This window comes from Drosophila takahashii, chromosome 2L (assembly GCF_030179915.1).
Source record: "Drosophila takahashii strain IR98-3 E-12201 chromosome 2L, DtakHiC1v2, whole genome shotgun sequence".
Classification (NCBI taxonomy): Eukaryota; Metazoa; Arthropoda; class Insecta; order Diptera; family Drosophilidae; genus Drosophila; species Drosophila takahashii.
Genome location: NC_091678.1, coordinates 17708584 through 17735662, shown reverse-complemented (window position 1 = coordinate 17735662; position 27079 = coordinate 17708584). Strand labels below are relative to the sequence as shown.

The 27079-nt window shown below is 36.2% G+C and overlaps 1 protein-coding gene across 1 annotated transcript; it reads right to left on the bottom strand.

Moving 5' to 3' along the window:
* Positions 1-7331: 7331 nt before the first annotated feature.
* Positions 7332-8560, bottom strand: LOC108067912 (uncharacterized). Its single transcript, XM_017157189.3, has 2 exons — positions 8256-8560; positions 7332-8193 (listed from the first exon to the last, which is right to left on the bottom strand). Exons 1-2 carry the CDS (start codon positions 8468-8470, stop codon positions 7464-7466), a joined length of 945 nt encoding a protein of 314 aa, XP_017012678.2. The 5' UTR covers positions 8471-8560; the 3' UTR covers positions 7332-7463.
* Positions 8561-27079: the final 18519 nt, after the last annotated feature.

Below are 27079 nucleotides of genomic sequence, written 5' to 3'. Positions count from 1 at the left end.
TAAAAATAGCGTGAATATCACTAGTTTACAGCCGAAATGCTCCCCAGCAATTGATGGCAAATTCTGCTAGTTTTAGACCCCTACACCCAAAAAAAAAATCGACTGAAATCGCCCTTGGTTTTAGAAAATCGCCTATAAATTTGCTTTACTGGCGATTTTGTCTATATTAAAGAAAGTATGTTTTTAAAATCAAAGACGTTTTTTCTAAAAATCAAAAAAAAATAGACTGCAATTTAGAAATATTTTGCTAGAAAGTAAAAAATTATTTCTTAGAATTTAGAAATAAAGGTTTTCTAAAAAATAGAAATACGGTTTTTTTTAAATATAGACAAATATTTTTTAAATAAAAAAAAAAAAATTCTCAAATTCAGAAAATACAAAAATCTATTTTCGGGCTTCGGAATTATACCCGGTTGTTTCTGTGACGCCACGGCCTTTGTGTTGTTTTTCTTTTCGTTCTTGTTTGTCACCTTATTTTAATTTCCTTTAATTTAGCACATGGGTGGTTTCAAATTGGAACTGAAATGAGTGTACAAATTACAAATTATAAATATAAAAACCCAATAACTTACTATTTTGAGAAAAACATCTTGGTCGCCGCACGCGGGATTCGAACCGCTAACCGCTCGCGCCTCACAGTTTGCAGTCAAGCACTCTACTAGCTACGCCACGGAAGCATCACGTGAGGCGCTGTACAAAGTCTATTCACATTTTGTTCTCCTATTTTTACTCAAATTGATCTGGCTTTCTTCTGGTTATTCCTTTTAGTTTATCTTTTAATTTTACTTTTAAATATTTATTGATTAATATTAATATTTATATATTTATTATTTATTATGGTTCAATAGTAACAGTAATTGAATGTTTCAAATTTGAAAAACTTAAACAAAATGCAATACATTTTTTTTATTAATATGTAACTATTAGTGTTAAAAAAAAAATCAAAAAGACACCACGAGTTTTTCGTCTCGACGTGGGTTTGAACTCACTCTTGCAGCCGCAAGCTTGAATAACATATGCATGCACGCACGCGTTAGACCCCTAGGCTACCAATCCCGGAAATTTTCTTCGATTAATAGCGATTTTTTCTTAGGCTAAAAAAAACTTTTCTAAAAAGTCTATAAGAAAGGAAATCGATCAAATACGGTTAAATTTTTTATTTTCTAGAAAAAAATTTCTTAATATCACACATTTTTTTCAAAATGTTAGAAAAATCTTCAAAAAATTTTTCTGTTATTAGAAAAACAATATTTCTATTATGTAGAAATATTTATAATTTTAATGGCAATTTTTTTTTAGTTTTAGAAAAGTTCAGTCTTTTTTTTTCTAAAATCAATGGCGATTTTAACCCTCAAAAAAAGAAAGGATGATTAGAAAAATAAACCTTATAATTTAGAAAAAAATTGATTTTTCTGTATTTCAGAAAATATTTTCTAAAAAAACTCGTTCAATTCAGAATTTTTTTGAAGATTAGAAAATTTTTCTGAAGATTAGAAAATTTTTCCTCTTTTTAGAATATTTTTTTGAAGCACAAAAAAAAATTTTTTTTCTATATTTAAGAAAAAATAATTTTTTGTGTGTAGATCACGAAAATATAACTAATTTTTTTTTTCGATGGCACAGTTTTTTTTTAAAGATTTTTTAAAGTTCGAAATGTTAAATTTCGGACTTTTTTCGAATTTCTTCTTATATCTCGGCAGATATCCACTCGATTGGGCCAGTTTTAGTTTTATTTTAAAGTCAATGTGACTATAATAAACTAAACTACATGATTTCTCAATATAATTGGACTGATTTGTACAATTGCATGGATATTGACAGTGCAATTGAACTTTTCTATAGCGTTTTAAACACTTTTTTTGACGAATGCGTGCCTGACAGTCTTCCTCCGAAGCTGAACAGGCCCCCTTGGTTTAACAATGAGCTTCAAAGACTTAAAAATCTTAAATCCAACACTTATAAAAAGTATAAAAAAACGGGAAAGCCATCTGATTTTGCGAAATATGTTGTGGCTCGTTCAGATTTTAATGTTCTCAACAGTCATTGCTATTCCATGTATTTAAATCGATGTAAATTCGAGTTTTCAAATGATCCGAAGCAGTTTTATAACTTCGTTAATGCCAAGCGTAAGTCTTCGGCATTGCCTTCATCGGTACGTTTAAACTCAAAAGAGGCATCGTCGGATTCTGAAATTGCGGATTTATTTGCCGAGTTTTTCCAAACTACTTATAGTTCGGCTGCTTGGTCAAACCCTACCTACCCTAACCACTTAAATAGGGCTAATTGTATTTTTACCCCTGTAATTACCGAAAGTTCTCTTTTAAAGGATTTAGCAACAACAACGCCAACGTATTCTCCCGGTCCTGATGGACTCCCTGGGAGTGTGCTTAAGTTTTGTGCTTCAACCATTTGTAAACCGATTCTTAAACTTTTTCATTTGTCTATTTCATCATCAGTTTTTCCAACTATCTGGAAGGACTCTTTCATTATTCCACTCCACAAAAAGGGTGCGAAGGCGGATGCCCAGAATTATAGAGGCATTTCTAAATTGTCGGCAATTCCTAAAGCATTTGAATGTATTATTACTTCTCATTTGCAGCATTTATGTTCCTCGCTAATATCACCGTGTCAGCATGGTTTTGTTAAGCGAAGATCGACCACCACCAACCTTCTTGAACTATCATCTATTGTAATAAATGGATATAAGAATAACATGCAGACTGACGTTATATATACAGATTTTAGTAAGGCCTTTGACTCTGTTAACCACTCTCTCCTTTTATTCAAATTAGATCAGCTTGGGTTTCCATGTAATCTATTAACTTGGATTTCAAGTTACTTGAATGGTAGGACTCAGAGGGTTATATTTAAGAGCGCTGTTTCTAAAATGATCAACGTGACATCTGGAGTTCCTCAAGGTAGTCATTTAGGCCCTTTGCTGTTTACTTTGTTTATTAACGATCTTCCCTCTATCGTAGCTCATTCTCGTGTACTAATGTACGCTGACGATGTTAAGCTTTGTCTATCATATAAAGATGTAGGGTCCGGTTTCAACTTACAGTCAGATATTGATTGTTTTCAGGGATGGTGTGAGTACAACCTTTTAAATCTGAACTGCCTTAAATGCAACGTTATGACTTTTTATAGGGGCACTCCTACGTTTGTTAGTTATTCTCTTAAAAATACACCACTCGACCGTATATATGGGCACTTCCACCAAAAGGTCCACCAAGCCAAAAAACTTGAAACTTGAAAAAAACATATTTCCACATGATTTTGCTGCCATATTAGTTTCTAATTAGTTGGATCCTGAGCTAAGCTAAAAATTTGGAGTATAGCTTAATTATTTTTATGACAAGCCCCAATAATATACGCAAAAATCAGTTTTTGGCTATTTTATTGTTATTTTTTGGACCCGTCTTCAGATGTGAATTTATCCTTTAGGAATGCTAATATGTGACATTTTTCTGTACTGAATGCTTCACTTAAATGTTAAACTATTAAGTTAAAAGCAAAACAGCCAGTAATTGAGGGATAGAGGTAAAGAAATACACTTTACAAAACGCTAAGAAAAAATGTCCCGAGCGACATGTCCCGAGCGAATGTGGTTGAAACTGCATAAAAAAAACAACGGCAAAGAATTTTTGAGAAAAACGAAAAGCATTTCACAGCGACATGTTTGAACAACATTCTAAAAAAATCGCATTCAAATATTCCATCAGGATTCGCTAATTTCTGGTGTTGTATGAACTTCCCCGAAATCCACTTCTATTTTTGTCCCGAGCGAATACGGCAGTTTTTTAACGATATCTTAAAAACTAAAAGTGGTACAAAATCAAGATTTTTACAAAAAATAGAGCTTGGGAAGAGTGAAAAGAAAAGCCCATAATTAAAATTAAAATCCATTTTTTTACAATTTTTTTTCAACTTTAAAGGTGTGCAAATGTCCCGAGCGACATTTTGGAAGTGCCCATATTCAATTAACGATTTAGGTGTTCTTCTCGACCCAAAACTTAAATTTGATTGCCACATAATGGCCACTGTCAATAAAGCTATGAGTGTTTTTGGGTTTGTAAAGCGTTGGTCAAGGGAATTTGATGACCCTTATACAACCAGATTATTATTTACCTCCCTTGTCCGTCCCATTTTGGAATATTGTTCTTCAGTTTGGAGTCCACAATATCAAGTGCACATCGACCGTATTGAGTCGGTGCAAAAAAAATTTCTTCTTTTTGCCCTTCGTAGTTTGAACTGGGATCAAAACGTAAGGCTACCTTCCTACCAGAGTAGATTACTATTGCTTAATTTACCTACACTTGAAAACCGTAGAATAATGCTTGGTACTATTTTTATGCAAAATCTTATAAAAGGTGATATTGATTCCGTAGAACTGGTAAACCGTTTAACTTTTAATGTTCCCGTTAGACTAACACGAAATTATTACCCTCTTAATTTGCCTCGATGTACATCAAATTTTACACTGCATGAGCCTTTTCGTGTTCTATGTAAAAATTATAACAATCTTTATCATTTAATTTGCACTTCAACATCTATCCCCGTATTAAAAACTAAAATTTTATCTCATTTGCTTCAATCTTAGTTGTAGTATTTGTAGTATTTGGTTTCATGTCTTTTCCTCGCGAACTCGCATTTTTGCCCTAATTAATAAAGGGTCCCGCGCGTAACAAGCACGTGCTTGGTATCGTTGGGCCACTTGTTTGTACTGCTCGTAGTGCATCAACGTCCATCATAAAAAAAAAAAAAAAAAAAAAAAAAAAAAATCAGAGCTTAACTTTGCCATACAGATCAATATGATTGGATGAGTAGTGTCAGCGCAGAAGCTCGACAAAGATGAAAAATGTGTTTTTTGGTCGTCTGTAAGTCGGCTGTATATATCTTAAAAACTCGAAATAAATCCGTTGAAAAATCAAAATGGGTACAAACTTAAAGTTTACATCCTACCGAATAAATCAAGCCGGATATGGCCCAAATCCATGGAAAACTGGATTTATGGTGGATTTTTAAAGTTCGGATTTTTCCACTTTTTTCGGTTGACAGAGCCCAAATTTAAGATTTATCATAGGCGGCGACATGTAAACAACGAGGACGGAAGCTAACTTCGGCAAGCCGAAGTTTTAATACCCTTGCAGATTTTACGAATTAAAACTTGACTAGACTAGCAACATGCATTAATAAACAACAAAATATTTTATAATTGAAAAAATAAAATTTTAAAATTTTTCACCCTATTGTTCCTATGGGAGCTATAGGATATAGACGCCCGATCGGCACGCGCGTTTACCCTAATGAAGGTACGCACAAAAAAATACGATTTGGAAAGTTTCATGGGAATAGCTAATATTTTGCGCGAAATATCCTGAAAAACGTCAAATTTTGACCGATTTCACCCTATTGTTCCTATGGGAGCTATAAGATATAGACGTCCGATCGGCACGCGCTTTTACCCTGATCAAGGTACGCACAAAAAAATACGATTTGGAAAGATTCATGCCAATAGCTCTTACACTGAGCGAAATATCTTCATTTTTGTGAAAGCTATATCCGATTGTTCCTATGGGAGCTATAGGATATAGACGTCCGATCGGGTCGGCTTTCAAACTTGATCTGCGTACACATGTTTTAGGACGACTGTGAAAGTTTCAAGGCGCTAGCTTTTAAACTGAGCTCGCAAACGGTATTGAAACATACATACAGACGGACAGACGGACAGACGGACATGGCTATATCGACTCCCCTATTGATCCTGATCAAGAATATATATACTTTATGGGGTCGGAAACGTCTCCTTCACTGCGTTACAAACTTCTGACCAAAATTATAATACCCTCTGCAAGGGTATAAAAATGAGTGGTGACGGCAGCCGGGTCAAAAAATAGCTAAATTTTAAAGCTAGAAAATTATAAAATAAATTTAATTTCTGAAAATTCTTTTAAAAATATAAAATTGCTTGCGTTATGACTGTGACTATTTTTAATTAAGTACTATCCATTTGGATAGTTCATTCTTATGAAAAAAGTAACCTTAATTTCAAAAATTAAATTCCCTTTAATAATTTTCTAGCTTTTAAATATCTGATTTAGCTATTTAGTGACCCGGCTGCCAACACCAATTATTTTTGTTTACATGTCAACGGATTTATTTCGAGTTTTTAAGATATATACAGCCGACTTACAGACGACCAAAAAACACATTTTTCATCTTTGTCGAGCTTCTGCGCTGCCACTACTCATCCAATCATATCAATCTGTATGGCAAAGTTAAGCTCTGATCTATTGACTTTAAAATAAAACTAAAACTGGCCCAATCGAGTGGATATCTGCCGAGATATAAGAAGAAATTCGAAAAAAGTCAGAAATTTAACATTTCAAACTTTAAAAAATCTTTAAAAAAAAACTGTGCCATCGAAAAAAAAATAAGTGCTATTTTTGTGATCTAGGGGTCCAACACTAACAGAATTTGCCATCAATTGCTGGGGAGCACACCAAGAATATTATTTTGTAAACTAGTGTATTCGAATGGAATTATGTTGAGTTCTCTGTTTTTAAAATTTACTGGTTCTATCGATGTTGGGTGTATATCGATGATTGATGGAAGATTTCTGTTTTTAGACACTAGTCCACAAATTTAAAGTTAACAATTTTTTTTTTGTTTAAATATTTCTGTTGTTTTTATAAGATCCAATAGGAATTTTGAAACTCTTTCGCTCCTTAGAGTGTTTGGACCTTGGAAATAAAATGCAAATAATTCTCACGGTAAGCAAAAAACAAAAAGCTGTTAAATCTATTTAAAAGCAGTAGATTCTTGAAATATACTTACAAATTAAGCTGCGCCCCATCGAAAAATCACAAAAATTCCACTAATACTGCATAGTGGGAAAAGGCTTTCATAAATTGCGGTTTTGCCCTTTGGTAAAACGTTATTTTCACCAATATTGCTTGGAATCCTTTAAAAATTACGCTCCCTTATACGATAAATCAGATGATTTTTATCCACCCTAATATATATAGGTACTTTATTGGGTCCGAAACGCTTCCTTCTCCCTTTTACATAGTTATGCACGAATACAATATACTCTTTTACTCTATGAGAAACGGGTATAATTAATAGCGTACTAAGACCTCTACAATTTTGTAAAACACCAAAAAGGTCCAATCGGAAAAGAATCACCAAAAGCGCAAAACTCGATTATTTTCTTTTTTTCAGATTTTTAATACAAATTAACTCTAAGATCTTACAGAGATTTTTCACAAAGATCATATAACACTTTCTTGTTAAGCCAATTCATTTGGACGCTATTTTTTAGAAAAGGGTAAAAAAAAATAAAAATATCTTCGGTTCGCTATGCTGCTTTGTACGTCGCGTGAACTAGACTTCAGTGTCTGAGGAAGGAACGAAATGAAATGCACGGGATCAAGCGTCGAGATTCCCCACTTAAAGCTAACTTAGTAGTCGCGATCCAGTTCCTGCTTGATGCCCCTGTGCTGAATGTGGGCCAGCAGGGTCTTCTGCCGCTCCAGGTAGCCCAAGAAGTTGCGCTTCATCGCCAGGAACTGTTTCTCCTTCTGTTCGAGCGCCAGCAAATAGGCGTCGTTCTGCTGCTCGAGCATCTTGTTCTCCTTGCGGAGTCCTTCGACCAGGGCCATTGTTATTTGGCCTGTGCGCGGCAGGATGCTGCGGCGTCCACGTCTCCGCTTTCCTCCTCCAGATCTTTCGGCCTCCGGCTGGCCATTGGTAGGAGCCACATGAGGAGGTTCATCGAGGGCCTCCTGCAGCTGATGGTTGGCGGGCGTCAGTGGTGCCCGCCTAATGGCACTTTCAGTCGGAGTTTCCGCAAGTTGCGCCTCGTTGGGCTTGTATTCAGTCTTCACCTGGTGGTGGAAAGGCTCCTGCTGAGGCTCCATCTTCACCACTGGACGAAACAGAGGCTGCGCGTCCAGAAAGGCGCATCCATCGGGGTCCCTTTCGAACTTCACCTGAGTGGAGGACGCAAGGAGCAGAGGCGGCAGGGCGGGCAGATCAGAGCGAGCCCTCACGGCGGCCTCGTCCAGGACATTGTGGGCGTGGAAGAGGTCCTTCGCCGGTCTGGCAGGACGAAAGAGGGCGTCTATCAGCGGGAAAAGGCGCCAGTCCGACTGCAAATTCGGGTTGCTATCCAAGCGAGCTCGCTCGGATCTGTGAAAGTAATAGAGACTGTATATTAAGGATTGTACTACAAATTAGCATTACGAACTTACAAATATCTATTGCGGTAGCTGTTCATGCGCCTGCGAACTTCCTGCTTGTTCAGCCGAATGCCATGCTGCTGCAGTCCGTGGGCGATTTCCCGGAAAATGGGCAGGTTGTCCGTGTAGGAGGGAATGTCGGGCAGGTGCTCGCGCCACAGCTTCACCACCATCGCCTCCTCGAAGGAGGTGTAGTAGCGCAATCGCAGGTGCTTCTGGCCACTCATTTTCCGATTTGCGAGTTTTGAATTTTTGTATTTCGCTATCCAAACATTTTCGTACGTGACCGAGGACCAGACCAAGGGAAGCGCGGAAATACCGCGGATGCAATTGGTAGGACCAAACGGTGAGTGTAAAAATACCCATTTTATGGAAGTGCAGTGGATTCGAAATGCATTAAATGGTTTCCATTTTTTAGTTGCTTTTAGAAGTTAATAACTTAAAAATATTTGTATTTCCTATTCCATAACTGCGATTTTCGGCAAATAAGGGTGAAAGAGATAATATCTCGGAAGCGGCGGAACCGATTTTGATGAAATATACACCATAATGATCAGCTAGTAACTAAAGTTAGTGGGCGAGATATTACAAAGAATATATTAATTTAAAATAGGTAGTGCTTTTTAGCGTCCAATTTTAGAATATAGCATCCCTATCGATTTATTAGTATGGTTAGTGTCTACACTACGTAAAGAAATAGAAACATGGTGGTAAATTTGGTCGAATATCTCGAAAGCTAACTAAAATAATTGATTAAACTATAAATAGTTCATTAAATAACCATTTTTTAGGGCACCGTCCAGCATGGAGTACGCTTTGCACATTTGTAAATCAGTTGTAGTGTCGGATACTGCGGTTCATGTCATAGCTGGCCATGGTTCTTGTACTGTATTTGGCGGTATTCTAATATACCTTTAAAATTCAGACACTTTAGGTGTTTTTCTCGAAAACTGTCGATAATTTTTTAATGCAATTTTCCGGGATCATTGCTTTATAAAAAACATTTCATTAATAACAAAATGAACCAGAAAATGTTATATTTTTAAGGATTTTTCATTCAGTTTTGATTTCTAGTTTATTTGTATTTTTTCGAATAAAAATAAAAAAACTAAAAATTTATTATTAAAATCAAAAAAAAAGAGAATTTAAAATTTATGAGCAATTTTTAAGATGTATTTTTTCCGATTTGTTTTTATTTTTTTTAGTAAAATTAAAAAAATTACCTTTTAGTTGCAGAACATGTTGCTGAAACCTATCTAATGTTAAAAATTTTAGTTTTTAACAGCTGTTAACTTAGCAGTGACGCCGCAGGGTAACATTTTTGTGGAAAACGTTTTACACTGTTAAAAAACTGTTAAAAAACGTCCTCCACAAAAATGTTAAAAGGCTTTTCTACACGAGTGTAAAAAGTAAAAATAGATGGAGGAAAACTTTGCTAAAAGGGTCAAAACTCGGAATTATTACTATCGAATCCGATAAATATATTATCGGCGCCATTTAAGTTAAATTTAAAAAAAAAAACTCTAATTGCTTTGCCCATTGTGAGCACTATATCCGTAAAACAAACAAAAATAGTTTCATTATGTATGTATCCATAAGTTTTAAATGTTTGTTAATAACATTTCTTTTACATAATTTTAATTAATCAATTTAAAAAGAATATTCTTTGCAAGAAACTGATTCACATTTTTACAAGGATCCACGATCGTAGCACGATGTTTGTCGGTCCAGTTCGTCCAGGAAAAATAAAAATTTGCATACCAGCTTGAACTGTACAGCGGCAGTCTGATGAAATTCAATGCAAAAGATGATTTTAACATGTTTGCTACAAAAAAATTGTTATGAAAACCGCTTTAACAAAAACTTTGGCGGCGCCACTGGAAAGAATTAATAACTAAAATTGTATGCTTAAATTAGATATTTTTATAATATATTTTCGGTTCCATAACCTTACCTTCAATGCGTATTTTACTGTTCATTGAGGCGTTCTGATTTCCTTGCCAATTTTCTTGCGGCTCATGGATGTCAAAGCGGAAAGAAATCACGCTAATGATCGACGCACCCTCCACCAGTTGAAGCTCAGGCCAGGAGTTCTATATGTATATGTACCACCCAACTGACCACTTCGTCTGCGATGGAACGTGTCCGGGATTAGAATTAATTCCTCAACCAGCCCGCCCACTTTCACCCACCGACTGCAGGCGACACCCTCGCTTTTGGACAAGGTCTCATTTAAATTGCAGCAGGCAGGCAGGAAAAAACACTGGGCAAACAGACGCCTGAGGTCTTAATGTCTCCCCCAAAAACTCCCCTTTTTTTCCCCCGACATTCAAAGGTTTTGCCGGACATGTTTTGTGCGTAATTAGTGCAGACCGATGCATTGCGCCCTCGTTAAATGCGAAAGTCCTGGGATCCAGTCAGGCGTACTCTCCACCCACTCCCACTCCCCTTCGTCCTCTCAGCCTTTCGGGCATTTTCGCTTTTCTTTAACAATTTCCATTTGATTGCATTCCGAACGGGGGGAAAATGCCTGCTCGAGCATTCATTAGGGTGACCAATGTCGGCGGACTTAACTGTCATTTCCATAAGACGCCCATTTGGTCAAGCACACACTGAGAGAAAAAGAAAAACTGATAAAAAAAGTGAAATATAAAAAATTAATATATGTATCTGAATTTCTTATTCAAATCAAATAATTCGATTTTCTACGATTTTTTTATCACTGTTCAAAATATGATTAATGTTGCAGAGAAAGCGAACTTTAAATTAGAGATATGTATCTTGGGTTAGCCTTTTATTTTATTTATATAATTTTTCATGAGAAAAATTTGTGCAAATACTTTTAGTAATATTTTTATTTAAGGATCTTAATTAACTATTTTTTTAATTTTTAAAATTAAAATTGGTTTACCACTTTTCTTAAAATATTTAAAAAAATGTCTCCTTTGCATGGGAATAATTTACTTTCGATGTTGGTGAGTATGAGACTTTTCTTTTAGTGTAGTTGGAGCTAAAGAAGAGAGAGAGAAAATCTCCAACTTCCTCCACAAACACACACATCCCCCCAACGCATATGCAAAACTTTGCCGTTTCATTTGAATTTCCTCACTTACGCATTCCACATCTTTCTGCTCACGGACTTTCTCCTCATTTCGTTGCCCGTAATTATGAAGATGAATGTCCTTATTGCTTTTATATCCCTTTTGCGTGTATGTGAGTGCTTCCAGTGGGTGTGTGGTTGAGTTTAGCCGCCGACATTCTCTATTAATAATGCTTTCAGTCACACTCTGCATACACGTTCGTTTGAATTTGTTGCCATTCGGACCGTTGGCATTTTTTTTTTTGGGCACCGAACAGTGGAATAGTGTCGAGAAATACCGAACAAGATAGGCTAATCTGATTTTTTTTTAGCGACGGTTTGTTGAGATATATAATTCAAACAAAACAATTTTTTTTAAATAACATTTATTTAAAAGTTTTCTCGGATAAAAAAAATGACATTTCGTTTTAAAGATATGTTTAATTTATTTTGAAGTATAGGTATATTATTTAGAGTTGTAAATATCAAGTTTTGGAAGAATGGTCTAAAATGTAATACAAAATCTGCAGTTTAGACATTTAAAAGTCCTACGATTTTCTGAGATTTTGTGGAATTTGCTTAGTATTTTTTATTTAGTACACTACTCTTGTCTAAGGACATTTTTGAGATCTTTCGATTATAAAATTTGAAATGAAAATAATCCAGAAAGTAAGTGATTTTGTCCCACTGTGCCGCAGGAGGAGCGCGTGCAACGTGCGACGCCTGCTCGCCTCCCACGCATCTCGTTTCTTTTCGTTTCGACGACGGCCGCAGCAATAATAAAGGAAAATCCGACAGGATGCTAATGCGTATTTAGTTATTTAGTTTGTGTGTGTGTGTTTGGGTGGTATAAGGGGGAAGGAGGAGGAGGAGGGAGACTAGAGGACTTAGGACTCGCCGCGTTTATGTTTGTTTTACGCTCGTGTGTGTGGGGGATGCAAAAAATATTTGCATATTATCGATTTTTTGGCCTCTTGGGCGGGGAAATAGTGTACAGGATACACATAAATTCTGATAAAAGAAGAAACAATCTTGAAGTACGCTAACGAATCTCATCTCACATTTATAGAAACTTAAGGACATTTAAGTAGCTTAGCATAGAACTTAAACCGATCAATTTGATTTTCAAATGCGAGAGGAAATTCGAGACCGAATACAAAACGTGTTGAACAACACACAAAATGGCCAAAGTCCTTTGAGGAACGTAAGCGGATTTCAACAATTTAAATAGAATATTTTTTTAGAGGGCAAAATGTCAAACGTAAAAGCGATACGAATGCGTCCAATTAGATTTGGGCTGGCCCAAAAACTTTCCAATCCACCCTCAGAATATTTTTGCTGCGTGGGATTTTTGAACAGCTGCCTTGAGGGGTGGCGAGGAGTGGGGGAGGGAAGTCCTTACCAAGTCCTTGGGTCAGTACAAGGCAGAAATTATGAAAAGTAATGAACTGTAAATTGAATTGGTACTGTGAGGAACAAATTGTTTGAAGGGAACGAATTTTTGTTAAAAAAACACAAATAAATAAATTATATTTGTGTGATTGTTGGCAAAAAAGGAACGCAAACTCTAAGAAATGTGTCCATGTGCATAATACAAAAATAAAAACCAATTTATTACTGTAATTAATTATAAAACTTATTAATTCTTTGGTACAATATGTGACTTAAATAATTTTAATTTTAATGGGAAAAATCTATAAAAATAAATATAATAAAAACAAATTTTGTAAAATATGCTTAGATTTTCTTCCTTATATAACGGAAAATATTTTCCCTTTTGAGATCGTTTGGCTAATTCAACATGACAACAACAATCACATACACGTATAAACATAAATAACAATCCAATAAGAATTATAATACATGGCAAATGTCATAAATATCAATATGAGAGACAGTTGACTCTTTGCGTTGCTTTTTTAGATATAAATTCAATTTTAATGGTCGCAACGTCTAGGCAGGATAACATGAATGTCCTATTTAAAGGATTAGCGCATTGAGTTATGAGCCAACAAAGCCGAATTGGACATTGCCACATAAAATATGTGTGTGAGAATTTGCTTTTTAAGTTAATTTTATTTTATGTCCCTTCGCAAGCGGATTGTCCACTGCGAAACGCGTTTCTTTTTTTAATGGTGATTTATCTGAAGGGACTGAAAGTGAAAGTGAAGGAGTTTCGGGGGCTTAGGCATTGTGGGAGTGCAGCCGTAGCTTTTTTATGGCCACATCCAGGCTGACAAATGGCCAAAGGACTGCGCCATTAGAGGCTTTTGAATCGAATTCGGATCTAACGTGTTACATATTAATTGCCCATAATTTATGACTGGCATTATGGAACAACTTTCCCTGATTTGTGGAACTCTCTTCTATTTTCGATTTCGATTCGATTTTGCGTGGTTTTCATTTTCCAGAACTAAATTAGGCGTACGGTGACCAAAAAACAATTTCAAAGCTCATTAAATGTTCCGATTCCTCAATTATTTCCCCAAAAGATCTTGAAGTTGATAAGTCTAGTCGGAAATTATAGCTTTGTATTTTTTGCGGCTTCCTCGATAAACCTGTGGACGTTATAAGGGTTGTCCAACAGCAAGACCTCTTCACTTGATTTTCCTATGGATATCTATCATTTTTATATGATAGGGGGGCTGACTGGTCTTGAGGGCGTGCAAATACTCATAAGTGTCGCAATTGTTGAATGATTTTTACCAGTAATGCACTAATAACTGTGGTATGTTAGGCTGAGAATGATAATAAAAAATGAAAATAATAAAAAAATGTTTTTAACTATCTATTAGTTTTATTTTAGTACAATTTAATGGTTTTTATTTTTGAATATTAAATATTTATTTTAAAGTATCTTAAGAAATAGTTATATTAATATCACTAAAGCTTTAATGCAGAAATTACATTTTACATTACATTACATTTTTACATTTTTCCAATTGGACTGTTCTTTTTTGATATTTATCGTTATACCAGTTTTTTTTTGTGATATGAAAGACTATTTTTTTCAGATTTTTGCGTCTTTTTTGATTCATTTAATTAAGGTTTCGTACAGAATTCAAAGTGTATTTTGTGTTACTCATCATCCGAATCGGCCCTTCCAAATCGCATAAGTAATTTCCCTTTGACAGCTCCCTGCCTCCGTATTATGTTTTTATCTCGACACTTGGCAGAAATCTATTAGATTGTGACTCAGAGATCTGAGGACTTTGTGCCCCTTCCCCGGGCCAGGACACACTGCATCAATCCTGGCAGGACCCATGCACGTCGCCTGCATTCGTAAGTCTGCACATTTGTTTCCCTTTTGTGCTGGGGTCTTTCATCCGGCGCTCTCTACATATTCACAATTAATATTCAAGCAACCGTTTCCCCCCAAAGACCTTCGCTGGACCCATCTCTGATCTACTTGGGATTGCCGGGCCTTCCGTTGGCTTCACGCCCCGCCATTTGATGGGGTGCGAATTGCGATTCAGCAGGGTGCGATGCGACTTATCCATAGAGTCCGACTTTTCGGGGGGTTCGAGCCGGAATCGAGTTCGGGTCGGCTACATCCAGGGCCGCATTAAGTGTAGACATTATTCATTTTTGATGATGAATTTCCATGTCTTGCATGTCTAGGGTTTTTCCTGGCTCTCGCCTTCGTGTGTGTCCAGTAATAAGTAATAAGTGCCGAGTCGGGCAAAAAAGAGATGAGGGAAAAAGTAAAATAAATAAATCCAAGTGGGGGAGGCACATGAAAAAACTTTTAGTTCTGTTGCTGTTTGGCATACAAATGAGTTAAAGTTTGAATGGCAGTTGGATGGGGGGAGGCAGGATAAGGTCGGCGGTGGTGGAAATTTCAGGGAAATGGCTACTTTTCCCCGAGATCGTGATGCTGATGGGGAGAGGCTTAAGTGAATTTCGGCAAGTCGAAATTTTGAGGTCTGATTGTGGTTAATAAATTTTTCATCATTACTTATCATTAAAAAATGCACAAAAAATTGCACAACAATACTGACATTATATTTGTACTTTATTTTGATTAGAAAAAAAATTTCTATTTAAAAAAAAAATTATTTTAAGTGTCAAAATATTTTAAATATTTAATCATTATTAAAGAAAAAACCTTCGCATTATTGGATACCACATTATTAAAACTTTTTCGAATTAGGACCTCAAAGAATGTTTATCGAATTAAATAATAAAAAATTTAACAGTAAATTATTTTTAACCATTTTCTGTATAAAAAACAAGAGAGAACGCTATAGTCGGGTTGGTGTCCCGACTATCTAAAACCCGTCACTCAGCTAAAGGGAGTGCGAACGCTGTGTCGGGTTGGTGTCCCGACTAATAATCGTAACTCAGCTAAAGGGAGTGCGAGGGAGATAGATATATGTTGACAATTTATAAAGCGTATAACTTTTTAATGAATGGTCCGATTTGAAAAATGTCTTCTACATTTCGATAGGTATAAATATACACAACAAAATTGCATTTATACTTCTCGGAAATCTTTAAAGATGTGGGAAGGACCCATTTTGAAATCGTTAGTGGGCGATTGTGGGCGTTAGAGGGGGCGTAACGCTCGGCTAAAATAAACTTGCGCTGCGTAGGAAGCCAAAGAATATGTGTGGGAAATCTCAACCTTCTAGCTTTTGTAGTTTCTGAGATCTCAGCGTTCATACAGACGGACAGACGGACATGGCTAGATCGACTCGGCTAGTTACCCTGATCAAGAATATATATACTTTATGGGGTCGGAAACGCTTCCTTCTAGCTGTTACATACTTTTGCACGAATCTAGTATACCCTTTTACTCTACGAGTAACGGGTATAATTATCAGAACTGTAGGTGCCGCTCCCGTTTTTTGCTCTTGTCCTCCACGCCCACAACATTCTCTGAATCAAGGCAATGACTGGGCCTAACCATTTGTATCCCCTTCCATTTCGCCGCCAGAGTTGTCATCACTTTCACGGCACACACACACAGAAAAAGGGAAAGCAGAACGTTTGGAGCGTGTAAAACTCATAAAACACATTAAATCCAATCGAATAATCGAAATGTCACATTAGTTTCTAAAATATGACCAACCAACACGTAAAGAAGTTGGCTAGCCCAGAACTTCGCCGTCCTTTAGTCCACCACCCACGCAGTTAACGAGAACACAAATGTGACCAACCGGCAAAAAACTCTTTTCAAACATCTTCTTCTGTCTCTGTGCACTTTTCCAAATGCCAATTTGGTCGTTGGGCATTTCCAAACGATTTCATATTCAAGTTGGAGATATAGACAGTCCCCCAAACACCTCGCATCCTCCACTTTTTATGCCTGTTCGTCCTGTGGGTATAATTTTAATGGTCAAATCGCTGCTGGGGAATTGTATCTGCCTCTCTCCCTCGTCGAAATGGAAATTGCTTTTCCATTATTTCCATGTGATTTTGTTGGTTTCGCCATGGAATTGGCATTGAAAACGCATAAAAATAAGCATTTCGCATTTACAAATGCTCAGTAGAGCCGAAAGATTTATTTGCACCCTGAGCCTGGGGATATACGAAATGTATCTGCAAGATTCTTCAAATAAGGTTTGGAAAACAGAAATTGCCATCTAGGGATTTGTTTGAACATTGTTATTATGTTTGTTTTTTACTGATTTTTATAAAAAAAAACATTGTCTTTTATAGGAAATTTCATTGATTTGATACTTTAATTTATAAAAATATTTATAAACTTTTTTTGTTAACTTCCCCAATTTTGTATATTTTTCAAGGTTAATTTATATCCAATTTCCATCTGGACCTGTATGTTCCCCATGATTAAACTTCTCCCCTTTTTGGGATAAACCCATTAAGTAACCCAAACTGAGCAGCGCAAATGATTCAGCTATGCAGGAAATATGATTGATGACCTCTCCTCCCGCTTGCAAAACTACTCCCTCCACCCTTTAACACTTGTTTAACCCTTTTGTGTGGTTGCCTTACCCCTTCAGTCTGCTTAAAGTTCATTAAGAAGTTTTGCGTGAGCCAAAAATGGCGCCGCATCAGAATCGTGACAGTGTGGAAACTCTGTACTTTAGGGTTGCAAAACTTCGGAAGCTGAAAGCATTTCGCTGTACCCTTCGCTTTTGGGGGAAGAAATCGTTCCAAGAAGTCCAAGTTTTGCCTCAGACAGGTTAATGACCAAACCAAAATTCAGTTTTGCATTCAAATGCTGCAGCAACCCTCGCGCGAGGGTTGTCATGACAGACGAAAATCTAATTTACAACATGCAACTGCCATTTCAAGGGGTGGCTTTCTCTTTCTCTGCAGAAATGGCGGTTGGGGAGAGATTTCTGCGCGAAAGAGATTAATTACGCTTTGGGGGCAGTTAATGAATGCTCGTTTTGCGCTGCGCGGGGGCGATAAGGGGTTAACGTTTCGGGCCGCTCAAATTACCGAGAAACTTTCCCCCGATGAGCATGACAAAAATTGGAATTTTCAACTCTTTTTTCGTGCGGGCAGCATAACTTTTCCATTAACACAATGTCGACGATGATCCGGCAAATCAACGAAACCAAATCGGCAAAACGTAAATGAAAATTTTACTTGATTGATTTCATATTAATTTCTAGGAAAATTATGATTTTGCTAGAGAATGGGATGAGGAAAATTGCATGAAAGATGATATTGGTTTTGTCACGATGACTGATAGGGTTAAGAAGCTCGAATAGATGTTGTGTGAAAACCATTGACATTTAGAAGGAATTTAGACTATATAAGGAAATATAAATAAAATATAGCCTTCAAAGATCTCTACACCTCTTAATTTTGATTGGTCTTAGACTTTAAGAAATTCGAGAAGGCCTTTTACTCTCCTTCCAGAAAATATTTTAAATAAAATACACTCCAAATTAACTAATTTAATGGCTCATATCCCATGGACTGCTTAAAAAGCAGGACACGTTTTTTACTATACACCTTCCCCTGTGCCACATAAAAAAAGCATCGAAGAAAATGTCAGCCCTGGAGCTTGACAAGCCAAGATATGGCCCATCAAAAATGTTCAAATGTTCTTTTTAAATAAATGTCTCATTATGTGGCAGCCACGCCCTCCTCCTCCACCCCCGCCCACACACGTGCCGCCTTCCGGTTTAGTTGGAAGGTACCTGCCCGTAGATTTTTCACTGCCGACATGGGTCCAATCAGTGGCAACGTGCAACGAACCGTAGAGCACACGGAAAGAACCTCAAAGTCCCACACAATCCCAACCTCTCGAATTCGAACACATTTTCCACAAAAAAGAGGCAAAATTTTGCAACATTCTATTTACACTACACAGAGACACAGGACAAAGTTGGAGTGGGGGCTGTGATTATTTGTCTTGTGCCAATATATGCCTTCCTGCATATAAAATACGAGATACAAAATAAAACTAAAAAGGGAACAGTTCAATTTCAATGCTGATGAACTCAAGTTGGCAACTTTTGTGTTGTTCTTCTTTTAAGTTTATTTAATGCTCGAAAATTTACACAGCTCCCGAAATGGGCCAGATAAATATTGTCGCAACATTGCAATATCGACTACACCTAAATGAGGTTGACACTAAGATTATTTTGGTTCTGGTTCAAGGCATTACTAATTGTATAGATTTGAAAAAAATGTATTTTCATACCTGAAATAAATAATTTGTAATCTCTACAGCTTTTTTTCTTGCCAGATAAATTAAAACTCATTTAAAAACATTTTTAAAATATTATTACGCTTAAAATAATGAAACAGTTATATAGAAATAAATAAATGCCTTTTAAAATTTTTTGAATGCTTAAACTTATTTAGATAGTTTTTTTTTATCATACCCACAAAATCGGTACAGATGTTCCCAAAGTGCTATCCTGAATTCCTTCTATTCACAAAAGCGACTTTTCGTTTAAATTCGAAACAGCTTTAATGTATTAACCTGGCGGATAAAAGACGCCCTTCTGCCCCAATCAAAAGATCAAATTAAAAGTAAAATGGCAGCTCCTCTTGACAGACATGCCACTTTTCGACTAATCAAAATGCCTTTTGAATGCCTGAGTAATCAACTTGGATTTTTTATTTTACACCCACCAAAAGCGAATGGCAGAGAAAAATGCGTAGAAATTAGCACAGACTTGAATAGACACACGAGTGCCGAAATGCTTGGAAAATAAGAAATAAAAGGGGGTCCTCAGGATAAGGATGGGTCCGAGTATGTTTGGCCTCCAGATAAGACAGTTTACACTCTCACGCACATATATATATGTCAATTTCATTACTTTGTTTGTGGCTGGAGAGCTCCAGAATTCTCTTTCCTTTTATTAAATGAACAAAAAAGTCAGGAGAAAGAAATGCCAAATAGAAAGTTGAAACAGAAATGCGCCAACGTCAAATATTTGACTTTGTATTGTGTGTAGTAAGTATATATGTAGGTATGGCACATACCATATATGTATTTCTGCTTGTGTCATGTGCGTGCCAATCAAGCGTGTGTCCTTTTTAGGACTTACATGAGCATTTCGGGCATTTCTTTCTTTTCTAAATTTTAAATTACGTTTGCCATGTGCTTTCTTTTCTTTTTGCTTTCTTCATTTAGGGTCAAAAGTTCTTGTTGTTGTCTGCTCCTGACACAAACGCACATCAAATTCACAAGGACCCTCTAGTCAAACTTTCATTTTCTACTTTTGGCAAATTTTCATTTGATTTTCTTGTGTTTATTTTGCCGGGGGCCTATGCTACATATAATGATTGGTTTCCAATTTTTTTTAAAATATATTTATGTATATAGATATGGCTTAAAATATAATGATACAAAGATGGAATATAAACCAAAAGAGTAATCCTTTACATCACAATTTTTAACTATCTAGTTTTAATTTCATATATCTATACATTAAATCACCGAAAAAATAAAACTAGAATTCCTTGAAATAAAATAATATAAAATATGTTATTTTTATTGCAGAATATATTTGACAAATTTAAAATTATTAAAAATCAAATAAGTTATTATATCAACAATTATAATGCTATATTTTACCAACTATTAAGTTGTCATTAAGAATGAAGAACATTTGGCTAAAACTACCACAGATTCCTTGAAACGTAACCTAAACTAAATCAATCTTTAACTTTCTTCCCCTGGGCGTTCCGAGAACTAAAGTGTTTTAGCTCTTGGAATAATTTGAGGCTCTTGCCACTTGAGCTGCCGGCTCATCAATCAACATCAGCAGCTCCAGCCGAATATGAATATGACATTTTTACGCAAATTACACGCCACTCGACAATTGGGCGAACAAAGGCCTTGGGGGCCACATACATGCGATACATGGCGAAATCAAAGCGAAATCCCCCACCGCCGACACAACGAGTAATCAAGTGAGTAAATCAAATTTGAACAGTTTTTCAGCTACTGACCAGCGGCTACAGTGGCAAATGCTGTTGCTTTATTTTCTGTTTATACCCCCCTCTTGGCTTTTTTAAACGCATGAAAAATGATGGTCCTGCGAGCAGGACAATGGAGCAGGATCAAGTGCGGACCAGAAGAGACCCGGGGACAGCTCGGTCATTCATCATGACACCCTTCGGCGAAGGACCGAAGGACATCGTCCTCGTTTATTATGCAAGCTCATGCCAGGGCCACGGGGCGTATGAGCGACGAAATGCTAATCTCAGGACAGGGACGCCCCGGAATCCACCACCGACTGGATATTAATGAAATCTCACAAGTGTCTGTCTCACATGCAAAATGGCTCTGGCAAATGCCATGATTGATTGACTTTATGTAAATTCCTGGCAAGCAACCACTTAAACTTCCCAAACTTCCATCCCCAATCCCTACTATAGGCTGGCCAATCTAATCAGTGAGAGTTTCGCTTTTATCGTGCTCTGGGGCTCGATTCGTTTCCTTACACATAAATGCAATTTTTTATGGCCGCATATCTGGAATTGTAAAATCTAATTTGTTGTGAACATTTTTCTTCGGCCTGGAATAGAAAACGAAAGCACAATTCGATTTTCGATTGCGTAATGTTGCGTATGGAATTGGTTTGGTTAGGAGAGTTGGTAATTTGATTTGAAAGTTATGGTTGGCTATGGTATGTGAAAGGCTTTGAGAAGGGTCCGTTTTAATAAAAGGTCAAAGGGGACCAAAATTTTAAAGGAAATAACCTTATTTTCAGAAATAGTGAGATAAAAATGTACAATCAAAAACATTTATTGGTAATACATTGAAGAGAAGATACAAAAAATCGATATTTTTAAAAAGTTTTCCCCTTTTCCCATTATATTTTTTTGTATTTTTAATTTAATTATTTACTGTAATCCATTATTAAATACTTAAATCTTAAATTTAACTTTCATTGCCTCGTCTGTTTTCTGTGAACAAAACACATTTCAAGAATTTTTCATAGAGAAAACCAAACTTTATTATAAACCAAGGATACTTTTTTTATATGACTCTATTATAAACCATCACCCCACTCTGACTTCAGAAATAATTTTAGGAATTGTGCGTGGTCCGCGGACAAGAAAAACAGGAAATGCTGAAATGTCACTCTGATGCTGCCATCAGCATTCTCCATTCATCGTTCAGCTGAACGGGATGTGCCACCAGGATGAAGGCTCCCCAAATGGAGAAGCTTACTCAGATGTCAACTGCTAGTCCCATGGAAGATGGCAGGCGTAACGAATGGCAAACGAAGCGGAGCACAAAAGGACCGCATGAAGGAAGAAGAAAAATAAATAAATTATAAAATTATTTCAGCATAATAACATGTCAAAGTTCCCCTTTGCGCAACCCTCGTGGGGTCGAGAAGGCGGAAAAAACAACACTGTTAACATGGAAAAACTCGCCCGCTGGCCACATACAAAAAATTATACATTTTTTGAGGTTCTTTTTTACATTTTATTCATCTTTTCCTACCCTCACATATGTGTGTGCGACTGGCATCAAGTGCTTTTCAGGGTTTGTCTCTGGGTAATCTTTCATATGGGATTTACAGCCAGACACCCTCCCAAATGCTGGACATTCGAAATTTTTTACTTTTTTTGCGGCTAGATTGTTTCCACCTTCATGGACCCTTGCCCTTTTTATTTGTAAATATATTTTCTTTGGACGCAGCAAAATAGACTTATCTGGAGGGTTGAGAATGAATTGCGAATTCGTTTTACATTAGAAAAATAAAATTACTCTCTTCATACAAGGAAGCAGTCCATTCGTTCCGCACTCATAGACCAATATTTTTTTGAAACGTTGGCATTTATTTAGCGTTTCAAAAATGTTTCAAATTACTCGCCATTTTTGCCACATGACATTCCTCAAAATGTTATGAATTTTTTATGAAAACACTTACGGAATAATTTCTGTTTACACCCCATTCAGTCTCTGGGGGGATTTGTGCTGAGTTCCCTTTGTGACTCAAAGTGCTAATGCTGTCCAAATGGAATTTAAATCTATTTTGTATTAGTTACGTGCACTTGGCATATGTGTATGGGGTTTCTTTTTTATAAACGAGGGTGTTTTTGAGGGTGAAATGTTAATTTGAATTTATCATTCTTTTATTGTGGCTTAGGAGAATTCTTTTCTTGGAATGTAAATTCTTAAAAAAAATAGTTTGGGAGACTTATATTTTTTTAAATTCACCAATGCTTATTTTAATGCGAAGCTCCAGTTTTTTTGAATTAAGAATGTATCAGTAATTACAATTCCTGAGTTACAAATTTCAAAAGTCCAACAGATAGATAAACAATTATTATCGGAATTTTGCTGATCAAGGCTCATTTCTTAGCATTCGCTTAAAACGAAATTTATCGCTTTGCATGACGCATTTTGTGAAGATATTTCTTTGTTCTGTTTGATAGTTCTAGTGCCATCAATTATTCAAAGCTTCGATTTCCATGCGCTTTATTCGAGCCCTTAGAAGCATTTCTTATTTATGAACATAAAAACAAGTGCAGCAAGAAAAGATAGGAATATTGAAGAGCCAACCCGAATCAGAGAAAAAAGAAAATAGAAAGAAGAATCCACATAATCATCGATGCAATTCCATTGAGCAGCAATTCAAAAACATAGCCTCAGACTAGGGGATTGCCAAATGGACAAAGATGATGACAATAGATGAAAGCAAAAATTGAGGGGTTGGTAAAGAGGAGAGTGCCTGGTCAGCGCACTTTTTGACGCACAGTGGATTGATATTTTACTAATCCATTAAAAATAATTCAGAAAAAACTTGTATAACGTTTTATAAAAACTATTTTATATGTAAAAATGTATTATAAAGGAAAGAAAAATACATTAAATAAGGTTTGTTACTTTTACGAAATGTTGTCAGTATATGAAAAATAAAAAAAGGAAATTGATTTTTTTTAAAGACGCAGAAATGATTTTTTTTTTAATTTTTTCCGACTGATAAAAAAAACACTTTTAAAGATGGCTTTTATTTTAAAAATGATAACAGTTTTAGTCCCTTATAATAATATTATTTGTTAGAGATATTTCTTGATAAAAATAATAAAATCTATTGTTTTCATTTCATTATAGCCCACTGTGGTCAGTAAGCAAATTGAGTTTTGTTTGTAGCTGTTGCTTGTGCCTTTCACATTTGGCAGTTTTATTGGTATGCATACAAACGCAAAAGCACGCACATACACAGAAGCACAGAGAGGTCCCTGCGCATACAAACACTCAAGTGAAGATACATTTTATTACGCTGGACAGCTATTTTCAATATATTACCCGAGGCATAAAAGGCAAAAGCGCACTTGTTCTTTACATACGCGACGCTGAAAGGATATCTTTGGCTGTATGTGTGTATCCTTGTGCTTTCCATACTAAAAAACGCATAAATAAGGACCCGTCCGAGGGGAAAATAACGGTTATGTCTGTTGCTGGTGGTGCAGGATCTGCGTGGTGGTTTCGCCATCATCTCTGGTCCATTGGTGGTTGTTTTCCTTGCGCCTCCTGCTTCTATTTTTTTCCTTTTGCTTTTTATGCATAAAAAGTGCTTAGCATAAAGTCGTAAAAAACGTATTTGCCGCTATATACAAACACACAGGCGCACACACAGGACGATCCCTTCGATGTTGTTATTGGCAGGATGCCTATGGCCACGGCTTTAGCCGATTTCGCTGCTGCTGGTTCGACCGATTTAGATGCCTCCCGATAAGTTTTGCGTTCTGCTAGTGCCGGTGCTTATTTGCGTTATTATGAATTTATGACACTTTGGCCAAGACGTACGACTCGCATGGGTTGCTGTTGCTGGAGGGTTTCGGGTGGGATGGCCAGATTGAGTGGGTGAGTCGGTGTTTTACCCACACAGTGAAAAAATAGTGGTAATAGGTAAGCCAATTAAAAAGATTGTGATAATAATGTTTGTTATGATTTGAGTGTAAGCTTCTTCTAAAAAATTTAAAAATACAATTTTTTTACCATTTTTTTTTTAAATAAAACATGCATTTTTAAATAGCTCTTAATTTAAAATGACAAATATTTCTCATTTATTTATTGCATGAAAAAGTTAAATTAATATGCGAGTTTATGAAAGAATAAAATATACTGCCTTCAAATATTGGGAGAATGTATTACATTAATACAAATTTTTTATATTTCTAAAATGCATACGTTGTTTAAGAAATATCTATATATTTACCAAGACCACATTTATAAATATTTTATAATAATATGTTTATATTTCAAAGACTTTGAAAAATCTAAGTAAATTTTAGGTATAGGTATTTGTTGATTTGATTTCTTAACTTATCCTTTTTTTTCGTGATTGTATCTACCAAATAGAAATATTTATAAATAATGTTTTCAGTGCTTTTTCCTTCCGTCGCAGAGGTGAATAATCGCTGCAGCATGAAAAATACGCTGATTCGCAGGAAAATTTCTTCGGTCGTGCCGTTTGACCATTTCCATTTCCCCTCGGCTTTTCTGCGCTGCTTTTCCGGCCTTTGCCTTTTCGTTTGCTGGTGTTTGCTTTTTTATCTGCGCCAGGACCCTGCCATTTTTTACGCAAATCGTCGCAGGCCTATCGAGCCAATAACCAGCTCGCTCCCGGAGTCCTGGAGAGGACTTGAATCAGCTTTATTGCGGCATCATTATTTTTATTATTATGACCACTTACATTTCCCGGCACCCTCCCACACACAAAAACAGCCATGAATTTCGCCCTCTTCTTTTTTTTAGCCGCATGTGGGAATGTAAATGTTGTCTTGGCTTCGGTTGGAAGAGAAAGCAACCGAAATCGCGTAAATAACTTCAACCCATTTGTCCAGAAAAGGGCCGTGGGGCGGCTCGGCCGTATATAAAAATAAATTGAATTGGAATGCTAATTTTATGTTAATTGAAAGAGGCTTTTATGCAGCTGTAGATTTTATGTCCTGTTTTTTTGGCCTCCCCTAGCGGAGCTCTATTTTTTTGGGACTTGCTGTGGTCAGCAATTCCGGAGACATTTGAAGCATTAGCACTAAAAGCATGTCATCACTCCGGTAATTGTTCGTGTAATTTTTACGCTGCGTTGCACATAAAATTCAATGGCTAAATCTAAATTGCCCTCTACGTATCATCATGATTTCTTTAGACTTTTTTTCTTTATTCTTCGCAAATTGATAGTTTCGCCTAAGAGCTAGTTACATAAATTATTTTTATTTTTCTCTAATGGTTTTGTTTACAATTTTTTGGCGGGTGTAATTTGGTCATAACCATACAATTTACATAAAAAGCTCAGACATTTGTTTGGAAGATTAACTAAATGGGTATCATTATTGGTGCAAATAATTTTTAAAAAAATATTAAAAGAAGCCTTGTTCTTAAAAGATTATTAATTTTTATAGTTGAATTTGTAACGTTTTTTTAACGTTTTATCAGCACAGTAAACATTTTACGTATTATTTTTTATAAGTAATTGATTTATTAATTAGTGATTTAGAAACTTGATATATCATATATGAGATCAATAATGATTAATTTCAATTTACCACACTCGGTACTAACTTTACCCTCAATGATATAGAACTGTTTCTTTTCAATCGACTGATGACCCATACCAATCGCTGGACCCCTTCCCTCTGTCTGTCTATATGACTACATTGCAAACCGGATATGGATATCCCTGTGCTGGGCAGACAGATCTCGCACACACGAAAGTACACTTGCAACAGGAAGCTGCGAGGCAGACGCCCCTTTTGTCGTTTTTTCCAAGACTTTTCCTCTTTTCCGACATCTTATCTTGCACGCACAGTCTGGAAGCTCTTTCAGGTCCAAGCCCGAGAAACCAACTACAATCCTCAAGGATATGTGCCCATACTCTCCGCACATGCAAAGCAATACCGCCGGCTGCAAAAAGAAAGTTTTACCTCCAAAAAGGGGGAAGCCCCGAGAGCAAAGAGTATTTTCTTGTTCAGTCTATCTTTTTTGCTGGCTGCACATTCGGAGGAAAAAGCCACCGTGGCAAGTGACATAAAATCGATTTTATTTGCCTTGTCTGGAAACATTTGGATATACATATTTGCTGGACTTTGTGCATTATGAGAAAGTTTCACCTTGCATTTCTTTCGCCAGATGGCCCTAGAAACATTGTGCAAAATAACAAACATTTAACCACGGAATATATAATATTTATTTAAATCCTAAGAATTTTTTTTAAGAGGATTACTTTTAAAGATGGCTGAACTTATAAAACGGCCATTTTATAAAAATTTCCTATTACAAAAAGAGACGGAAAGCGAAAGCACTTCCGCCATTTGAAAATTTGTTTAAATTCATATTCGAATTCTGAAA

Bases quoted from the DNA above. Each gene is read 5' to 3' on its own strand.
- LOC108067912 (XM_017157189.3), bottom strand. From the start codon at position 8,470: ATGAGTGGCCAGAAGCACCTGCGATTGCGCTACTACACCTCCTTCGAG. The intron at 8,194-8,255 runs GTAAGTTCGTAA...TTACTTTCACAG, and splicing joins AGCTACCGCAATAGATATTT to ATCCGAGCGAGCTCGCTTGG.